Genomic DNA, 10,257 nt, shown 5'->3' with positions numbered 1-10,257 from the left:
AACGTCAGGACACTGAAGCTCGGAGCTTGAGGGGCAAACTCAGGCGGCGACTCCAGTTTGGACCCTGAAGAAAACAACAGCCTTTCGTGACGGTGTCACTCCGGACTGAGCAAAGAACTGGGCCAGGTGAGCACTTGAGAGTTTGGATACGCCGTTTATTCACAGTCAGAGAAACGGATCATACGGAATTCCCCCTGACAAATCTCCAGACTTGGAGCAGTAAAATCTGTTCTCGCCAGCAGGTGTATTTGGAGGGGACTAACCCAGCACGGCTGTTTGGCTGCTCGGCCATGCCGGGAACTCCGGGGTGGGAGGCTGATGGCGTGCCCTGAGGGGGCGTGGCAGGGAGAACGGTTTTCTGGGGCCAGGGGAGCTGCCTGGCTCGCGCTAACTCTCCCTCAGGCCCCTGTGAGCACCCGGTGCCCGGCTCTCACGGGCGGCTGAGGTGCTCGGCACCCGAGGGGGCGTTGTGATAAGGTAGGATTTGAGGGGGTCTACAGTCAAAGAAACCCACTGTCACAGGGGGGCAGGCAGTGACGCGGGGAGGAACTGGGCCTGCAAAGCAACTGGGCGCCAGGGAGGAAGCGGAGACGCTCATGTGACGCCCTGAAAGAGAAATGTTTGCAGCGGGCGCACCACAGACAATAGAACAGGATTCTCTTTAACATCACACAAAAGAAATACCATACAGGGTGGAGCCAACTCAACGCAGGCGAGCTCGGAGGGACACGGAGGACAGACTAGGTCTCGGGAGGGGATGCCACAGTGGGGCTGCCCGAGTGGGCTCCGTCACCGGAGAAAGGCCCGCGTGGCCGCCCATGCTCCAGGAGGCGACCCCGGCAGGCCCCGCCCACCCATGACTCGGCCAACTCTGAGACCACCTGAAGGAGACCAGAACAGGATTCAAGAACACCCGTCACAGTGCTTAACAAGATTTAATGTACATTTATTCTTAACATGTGGAACATATAAAGATTTTATACTGAATAAATGATATTCATTAAGCCAGAGGAAAAGGAGGAATTTACATCAAGTTTTTTCTTTTTCTTTTTTTTTTTTTAAACTACATTATCTTGAAATACAAATGTGGATTCTCTTCACTGAAAAATCTTTGAAGTTGTGTTTCTTCCTTTTAGTTGTATTTTTTTCTTTTTTTCTTTTTTTTTTTTTCCTTTTTTTGTCTGGACTGGTAACCATTCCTAAATCAATCCATATGTAACCATTCCCACACCTGGATTCATGGAGCGAATTGTGATCAGCTGCTCTCCCGAAATAGAACATGACTTTATACATACAGAAACTTGTACATTACCCTCTTTTTTTTTTTGTTTTTGATTTTTGTATTTTTTGTATTTTTTGAGATATGGCCCTAATGAAAAAATATATAAAATAAAAATAAAAAATTATTTAAATCTACCATCACTTCGTAGTTACCACATCATGAGAAAAAAAAAACCTAAAAACTCTGTACTAAAAAAAAAAAAGGAAAAAAGAAAAGAAAAAAAAACGAGGGTATGTTTCATGTACAACTTCTATATACATCACAGCCCACAGGCAGTAAAAAAAAAAAATATTTAAAAAATGATGAAAGGAATTGTGAAGAGCTGTCATGTGGAAGGTCAAAGGGCAGACAGCAGACATGGCGGCGGCGGTGAGGAAGCAACTCCCGGCCGACCCCAGCCAGGGCAGTGTTCTCTGAGCTCGGCGCAGCACCGCTGCCGCGCCCGGCCGGGGGCAACCGAGTTCCCTTGGAGACACCAGGGTCACTTCCCAGCTGACCGATGCGTCCCCTGGCCCCTCTACCTACGTCTCTAGAGGTTTCTATTGCACGAAGCTTTGGGTGATGGGATACAGTTTTTACTTTTTTCATTATCTGGAGAATCACACACCTACGAAATGAATTCTTATTCTTTTTTGTTTGTTTTGTTTCATTTTGTTTTGCTCTTCGCTTTTTTGGCCTCAGTGTGGTGACGTCTTCCCCCCATCTGAGCATCTTTTACCACAACTTTCAAGTCAATTTGCTTCCCCTCCCCCCACACCCCAAATGCAATACAACATGGAAAAGAACATTAAAAAGGAAAAAAAAAAATCCGTGAAAAACAAAAAGTGACCTTTGAATGCACTAGACAGCAACTTTGGTTAAAAAAAACAAAACAACCCCCCCAAAAAAAAACAGAAACAAAAAAAAACAACCCCCCCAAATAAAAACAACAAACCCAAAAGGATGTACTTATACACACAGACGGCAAAGAGTAATTTCATCACTGTTCGAATTAATTATTTCTTTAATTCCCAATTGGTAAATAGTGAATGGGGCAGAGGAGCAAAGATTTTCTGTGTTTTTCTTTTCTTTTTTTTTTCTTCTCTTCCTTCTTTCTACGCCGGATGAACGAGAACAGAAAAGAGCCAGTGACGCGGGGGCCGGGGCCTCCCCTCGCACATGCGCCTCCTCACGGGGGTCATAACTGCCCGATCTGAAAGAGAACGTCACACACCACCGACGCCACCAGCGAGTTCAGCACGGCCGAGATGGAGATGTCCAGCAGGCGGCCCTCGTGCAGGAGGAACTCCGAGCGGTTCTCGTCCACGCGCGCCATGGCCAGCAGGGCCTTGGCCGCCCGGCACATCATGTCCACGCTGGGCGGCTCCAGGGGCGGCGGCTGCATGTGCAGGAGGTTGTGCTGGCTCTGCTGGTACTGGGCCATGGTCACCCCGTCCTCCAGGAAGCCGATCAGGCTGCCGATGCTGCCCTTCTGCACGGCGATGGCCCGGGCCGCCAGCGCGTCCCCCTGGGCCAGGTTCGACAAGAGCGCCATGGACATCTCCCGGCACACCGGGTTCTTGCGGTCGCCCACGTACCGCACGAGCGTGGCGTAGAACTTCTCCTGCCGGCTGAAGGGCGGCGTGGCCAGGATCAGGTCCACGTTATTGTCCTGGATGCTGAGCTTACAGAGGGTCTCCAGCACGAGTCTCTGCGGGGACAGCACGGAGTTGGGCCCCACCGTCGGGAAGGGGTCCTGGGCCTCGGCGGACGGGCACACCATCCAGTGCAGCAGCCCGTCCAAGACCGGCAAGCAGATGCTCTCCGTGTAGGCGGACAGGTCCAGCTGCCCCGAGATGTTGGCGAGCGTCACCAGCGTGTTGTCCCGCAAGACCTCGAGGCAGTCCCACCACCACTCGCCCCTGCTGCAGGCCACCCCCTTGTCCTCGTCGTCCTCCTTCTCATAGGTCTGCGGGGCCCGCTTCCTCTCGGGGTGCTCGTGGTGGAGGAGGATCAGTTTCCCCAGGATCAGCACCAAGCCCGGATGTTTGGACATCTCGGCGTCGTTGCCAGGCACGAAGGACAGGCTGCGGACGATGTTGGACACGCAGATGCAGCGCTTGGCCAGGGAGTCCTGCCAGTGGGCCACGGTGCACAGCGGCGCCTCGTCCCGGCTGCGGGGCTCGTCCTCCAGCAGCCGGATGTTCCGGTGGCTCTTGGCCTGGTGGATGCCGAAGGGGGGGCCCGGCGGGGCATCTTCGGGCAGGGCCCCCGGGCGCGCCGACAGCACGTCGTCGATGGTGGCCACGATGCCCCTCTCGGAGGGTGGGGGCGGCGGCGGCAGGTCGGAGCCGTCGCCTCCCCCGGCTGGCTCCCTCTTGCGGCCCGCGGGGCCCGGGGGCGCGGGCGGCCGCCGCCGGGGCGGGATCTCCATCTTGCTCTCGAAGTGCGTCTGGATGTGCTCGGTGGTGTCGCCGCCGCCCAGCTGCCAGTGCAGGAGCCCGCTGTCGAACTCCTGCACGCGGCCCAGCCGGGCCGAGCGGTCCACCACGAACAGGTTGTTCTTCTTGACGATCTTGATGGGCAGCTTGTCGAACTTGCTGGCTTGCCTGGGCTTCTCGGCGGTGGCGGTGGCCTCGGGCGAGGGCGGGGTCCCTGCGCCCCTCTCCTCGCCCGGGGCCGGCTTCTCGGGGTCTTCCTCCTCGTCCTCCTCGTCCTCGTCCTCCTCGTCCAGGCAGCCGGCGTCCTCCTCGTCCTGACCCTCCTCTCTCCTGGCCGAGTGGTGGTCAAGTGCTTTCTGGCTGGGGTCGCCCACCTCATACTCCATCAGGATCCCGAAAATGTCAATCAGGCATTTCCTAAAGTACTCGACTAAAAGTTCGAGAAATCCAGACAACTGGAGAGGGAGAACAAGAAAAGGGACAATGTCATCACGTCCAGCGTGACAGGAAAGGCTCAAGAACAATACGCCGAGAGCCTGGCGGCTGCCCTGCACGTCCAGGGTCACCCTCTGACGGGAGCTGCGCCCACAGAGGCACACTTCTCTCTTGCGGCCGACCTTCCACACTGTCAACCTACCAACTTTATTTATTTATTTATTTTTGCTTTTTGGGTCACACCCGGCGATGCACAGGGGTTCCTCCTGGCTCTGCACTCAGGAATTACCCCTGGCCGTGCTCAGGGGACCATATGGGATGCTGGGATTTGAACCTGGGTCGGCCGCGTGCAAGGCAAATGCCCTACCCGCTGTGCTATCGCTCCAGCCCCAAACCTAACAACTTTAAAACCTGCTGGATTTTTTCCCCCCATTTTTATTTGCTTTGGGGCCACACCGTGCGGCGGTGCTCAGGGCTAACTCCTGGCTCTGTGCTCGGGGCCCCTCCCTGGCGGGGCTCGGGAGGACCTATATGGGGTGCTGGGGACTGACTCTGGGTTGGCGCATGTGAGGCCAAGTGCCTTCCCCGGTATATACTATCTCTCTGGCGCCATAAACTTGCTGGACATTTTGAGACCTGGGGTCTTACTGCTAAGCTGGAGTTTTGCTCTCCGCTTCTCCCCTCTCACCCAGCGAGGACACAAACCCGTGGTCAGGATGACAGTGGGGACATGGACTGCAGAGACTCACGCCCACGGTGTGTGTCCTATCCTACAGCTGGGACTCGCCTGACCAGGTTACTGTTCTTGGGACTCTATGGTTTCTATCCCAGAAGTCATAGGTTACTCTCGTTCACATTCTCCATATATCTTTGGGAGAAGATAATTCCGGTCACACTGTTGCTTATAAGCATAGAAAATCAAAGATGAATCAGTTTGGTCCCTGACAAATGAGAATGTTTCAGAAAATGTGGTCTTACATTTCACTGCTTCACAACTCCAGCTGAAAGGCCTCCCCGCCTCCACCCCCCCCCCCGCCCCCCAAAAAAAACTCCCAAAGCTGCTACTACGAGAATCAGGGATCAGCATCGTTTTCTTTAAGCCCTTGTTTGGCTTAAAAACCAAAGGAACAGGGACTGGAATGATAGCACAATGGGTAGGGCGTTTGCCTTGCACTCGGGCGACCCGGGTTTGAATCCCAGCATCCCATATGGTCCCCTGAGCACCGCCAGGAGTAAAGTAATTCCTGAGTGCAGAGCCAGGAGTAACCCCTGTGCATCGCCGGGTGTGACCCAAAAAGCAAAAAACAACAAAAAAAACAAAAACCAAAGGAACAAGCCAGCCCGACTCCGTGTGGCCGTGCCAGGATGCTTGGGGAGGATGGGGAGGGCTGCGCTGTGACAGGGGCTCGCAATGGCGACTCTCGACACTCGCCCTCGCGGCTGTCGGCCTCCCGAGGGGCTGAGAGACTGAGGCACGAGGGCAAGGCCCCGCCAGGAGCCTCGCTTCTCAGCCACGAGGCAGACTTTGCCACAAGGAGGGGTCTGTTTGACCTTCTCTCCTCATTTCGTTACTCTTTCCTGTGAAGGGGGGAGCTGGAAGGAACCTGGGGCTGTGACTCACACTTCACCCGACCCCAGGATGAAGGTTCGCATGCTCACGGAGCACTTCCCAAGGCGGATTTCCTGTCAGAGCCGCTCACCTACTGGGCTTTGGCCTGATGACTCCGGGAGCTGAGTGGGATGTCCCGGGCACGAGCAAAGCCGCAGGGATGGACCCAGGCCCGGCCTCGGCGGGACCTGGGGCAGCTTTTCCCCCCCGCCAACAGCACGGCTGTGCGGACACATGGGGGCAGTGACCACACCGACCGTGACCACGCCGCCCTTTGGGTTCTGAGGATTCCTTTAAAATCCTGTAACCCGAGTCTTTAGCATGTTCACTAATACTCGGTCCCTGTCCCCACATCAGGACTGGAGTGATAGCACCGTGGGTAGGGTGTTTGCCTTGCATGTAGCCAGCCCGGGTTCGATTCCTCCGCCCCTCTCGGAGACCCCGGCAAGCCACCGAGGTATCTAGCTCACACGGCAGAGCACGGCAAGCTCCCCGTGGCATATTTGATATGCCAAAAACAGTAACAAGACTCACAATGGAGACGTTACTGGTGCCCGCTCAAGCACATCGAGGAACAATGGGATGGCAGTGCTACAGTCCCTAAGTCCTACTCCTAGCAGCCAGATGACAACCATGGCTCCCAAAGTGGGTGTCACTGCTCCAACCTGGGGGGAGTAGACGGTAGGCTTTCGGGGGGCTGGTGAGTGACCTTGTTTCTGAGCAGTGGCAACCGGCCAAGGAGCTGCGGGAGCGTGTGGGCGAGGAGCGTCTCTAAGTGCAAGTGGAGCGGACGGAGGGTCCTTAAGGGGGGCTTCGAAGGCACATGCTTGGGGGGGGTGGCGGGGGAAGCAGGGTCTGGGCCTTTGGGGGCCGTACAGACCGCACACACACTTCCGGGAGCACACAGGCCCGTGCAGGAAGCGGCGCCGTGACCCCGCTTCTGCGTTCCGAGGCCCCTAACCTCCAGCTCTAGACAATTCCCCACCGGTCTGCTAAGACTCCCTCACGCACTAACTGACACGCAGACCCGGTTTCCTCACAGGGACGCAGGCACATGCCCCCTCCCTTCCCCCGACCCAAGCCGGGAGCGCGCCTTACGTGCGACGGAACCCCCGCACTGGTGCTGTGAGCTCGCCCGCGATGCCCACCCGTCCCCTCCCTTTCCCTGTGGCTGTGGGGGCGGGGCCCGGCTTACCTGGGAGAGGTTGAAGGTCGCGACAGTGCTGTCATCATACAGGAGTATATTAATAGTGTCCAGGGCCCACGTACTCTCGGCCAGGAGACCTGACTTTAGGGACATCATCACACGCCAGGCCTCCGGAGTAACTGAAAGGGGCAGAACGGGGCGTGGTGAGTCCGGGATGCAGAGACCAGAAACAGGAGGAGAGAGAAGGGTGTGCGCACGTGCGTGTGCGAGTGTGTGCATGTGTGAGTGTGTGTAACAGGGCCCTGGGGTTTAACACGGGTTCTGAGGAGCAGTCAGGTGTGACCCCTGCGAGCTGGTGGGCAGCGGGGCCAGCCTGGGCACCGTCACAGAACACTCCGGGCCCTGCAGACACCACTGGGCCCGCTCTTCTCGGGGTGAGCCCAACCCCCGCCCCGCCCTGGACCGCTGCCCGGTCCGCACCAGGCCCCCGTGCACTGTGGGCGGCGGGCACGCGCTTACCGATGTCTTTTGAGGTAATCTTTCGCCTTGGTTTCAGGATGGGCTGCGAGGCCTCCACCGAGCCGGGGGGGAAGGTGATCTCCCGCCGGATGGGCGGGGGCTGCGGGGGCGGCCCGGAGACCTGGGCCGAGGGCGCCGTGGCCATGACCTTCTGCATCTTCATGGACGGCAGGAACGGAGACTTGCTCGGGGAGACGCGGCTGTCCAGGGAGCGCTGGAAGGAGGCAGGGCTGGGCGCCCGGGAGATGTGGTTTGGCAGTGACGGCGGGTTCTGGTAGGGGGGCTGCGGGGGCCGCGTGATGGGCTGCATGGAGGCGGACGACGACATGTAAGGCTGACGTTGGCTGACGTGGGAAGGCCACTGGCTCTCGTGGTTGATCCTCTGATCGGGCACCATCATCTCGTCGGTGCGGTTCATGCCCGGGTAGGGGGGCGCCTGCGCGGGGCCGCCAGGGCCCTGCCGGTTCTGGTAGGGGTAAGGCATATCGTTGCGCGCCGCCCACATGCCCTGCTGCGGCCCGTCGCCCGAGGATGAGGGCATCGGGCCACCCAGCATCTGTGGCGGGAGCCCGTGCGGCTGCATCTGGCCCGGGCCGGCCATCCGCTCCCGGCTGTAGGGGTAGGGGTACTGGCCCTGCAGCGGCCGCCGCTCGGGGCCCGGGAAGGAGCCCCCGTACTGGTTGTAGAGCTCGGGCTGCTGGCCGCCGTACTGCACGCCGTACACGTCTCCCTCGTGGCGCTTGGCAGGGGGCCCGTACATGCCGTCCATGTGGCGCTTGTAGTTCTGAAACCCACAGACGGACGCGTGAGGCGGGGGCGCGGGGCAGGGGGCGTCGCGCACGTCGGAGCCCACGGAACCTTCCAGAACCAGGGCCCCGGGCCCATGCTCGGGTTGGGGGGGGGGGGACAATCCTGCAGAGACTCAGCCTCTCCGCCGGCGTGGCCAGGCCTGCAGGTGGGCACGTAGCTGGTGCTCCCCCGGCTGGGAAGGTTCCAGGTTCAAGCACCTGCCTCGGGCCCTACCTGGTGCGGGGAGGGTGGGGAGGGGAGGCCCCAGGCGGAGCCCCGGCCCCCGGCACACAGCCGGGACCAGCCTGGCAGAGCGGCAGGGGCCCTTGCCCGGGGGCGGCTGAGCTCGGCAGCCCGGAGCCCGGTGGGGGCAGCCGAGAGGCGTCACGGGCTCCTGGAAGAGCGAGACCCCCGCTCCAAAGCGGCTGTGTCGTTAGGCGTGGGACCCCCCCTCCCCAGACCAACAACCTATTTTCTTTTTTTTTTGTAGTCACACCTGGCCGAGCTGAGACTCACTCCTGGCGGGGCCTGGGGAGGGGGAACTGGGCACGGGGCAGGGATCCGGGCCTGCTGTGTGCAGACAGGCCACGGCCCTCTCTCCCCGGCCCCTCTCCCCGACTGTCTTTAGGGTCTTCGCAGACCTGCCCACCGAGCAGAGACAGCCGCACCCTGGGGCCTGACACACGCCTGTCCATCCCGCCCTCTGCCCGCCGGCTGGGCCTACCCCGTGGCCTGCTTTCGGGGTCTCCCTCCTCCACCCAGCGAGGCCACAGTCCGCTGACCTGTGCCCGCTTCGGCTACGGCCCGAGTGGCAGGATGAGCTTCCCAGGACCTGGCTGTCCCCGGAGCCCACCCGCCCTGCGGTGCTGCCCGGGTTCAACGCTCCTGTCCAACGGCAGTGCCGGGGCCCAAGCCGAGTCCTGGCTGAGCACCCCCCCCTGCCCCGGGCCCCGTCCTTGGGAGTCTGCGTCCCACCCGGAAAGCCGGTGCGTGCCGCCTGCCGCCCACTCACCTGCTGTGGGTATAGGCCAGGCTGGTGCCCTCCGTACGGCGGCTGTCCTGAGGGGGGCCCCTGGCCCGGGTACTGCTGCCCGTAGGGCTCATGCCTAGAGAGAGGCATCCAGGGGGAACTTCATTACCAGAGGCCCCTGGGCTGGGGTGGGGGACAGACACAGACAGACAGACAGACAGACAGACAGGGCCTCTTCCTGGGGACCGGCCCAGCGAGCCCATCCAACCTGGCGGGCAGGTGAGCCCGAGTCCCTGTGCCTTTGAGGCCGGCCCCGCCCAGCGCTGAGCGTGCCCGGGCCGCGCCCGGCCGCATTGTTCCGCGGGGTATTCACAGGCGCGGCAGCGCACAGATGGGAGTCCAAGGCCCAACTCCACAGCACTCGCCCCGTCCATGGAAGTAACTTCTCCCTCCTCACCCTGAACGGAGAATCCTCGTGTGTGTGTGTGTGTGTGTGTGTGTGTGTGTGTGTGTGTGTGTGGCATGTGTGTGTGTGATTAGTCCATAGCCAACAGTGCTCAGAGGACCACGTGGTGCTGGGGAATGAACCCGGGCCTCCTGCATGTGAAGCCTGCACCCCCTACCGAGGGTCTTCAAGCCCTTGAATTTCAGTTTTTAAAAATACACTAAATTTTAGGGGCTGGAGTGATAGCACAGCGGGTAGGGCGTTTGACCTTGCACACGGCTGACCCGGGTTCGATTCACAGCATTCCCTATGGTACACTGAGCACTGCCAGGTGTGATTCAAAAAGCAAAATAAAAACAACAGCAAAAAAGGAATCCTCACTTTTGTTTTGGGGACACACCTGGCAATGCTCAGGGCTTACTCCTGGCCCTGGTGGTACCAGGGGGACCATAAGGGGTGCTGGGGATCGAGCCTGGGGCCGGCCGCGTGCAAGGCCAGTGCACTCTCCACTGTGCTACGGCTGTGACCCACGAGAACATCCTCTGGGAATGTAACCAGGGGGCGGGGGCAGAGCCACGGCCTCCCTCAGGGAGGGCTGGACACGCTGTCCTATCGGAGAGCCGACTCTGCTTGGAGAAAGC

At 59.6% G+C, this 10,257-nt stretch overlaps 1 protein-coding gene across 1 annotated transcript in view; it reads right to left on the bottom strand.

Annotated features, from left to right (window-relative positions):
• Positions 1 to 916: 916 nt before the first annotated feature.
• ARID1B (AT-rich interaction domain 1B) overlaps positions 917 to 10,257 on the bottom strand; it is a 289,999-nt gene continuing 280,658 nt past the window's right edge. Inside the window, exons 17-20 of the mRNA XM_055137243.1 lie at positions 9,214 to 9,307; positions 7,413 to 8,196; positions 6,942 to 7,072; positions 917 to 4,157 (exon numbers count right to left, since the gene is read on the bottom strand). Of these exons, the coding sequence (XP_054993218.1) occupies positions 2,460 to 4,157; positions 6,942 to 7,072; positions 7,413 to 8,196; positions 9,214 to 9,307 (2,707 nt within the window). The 3' untranslated portion in view covers positions 917 to 2,459. The remainder of the gene's footprint in view (positions 4,158 to 6,941; positions 7,073 to 7,412; positions 8,197 to 9,213; positions 9,308 to 10,257) is intronic.

The sequence above is a fragment of the Sorex araneus genome, chromosome 4, assembly GCF_027595985.1.
Source record: "Sorex araneus isolate mSorAra2 chromosome 4, mSorAra2.pri, whole genome shotgun sequence".
Taxonomy (NCBI): domain Eukaryota; kingdom Metazoa; phylum Chordata; class Mammalia; order Eulipotyphla; family Soricidae; genus Sorex; species Sorex araneus.
This window is presented reverse-complemented; position numbering and strand designations above follow the sequence as displayed.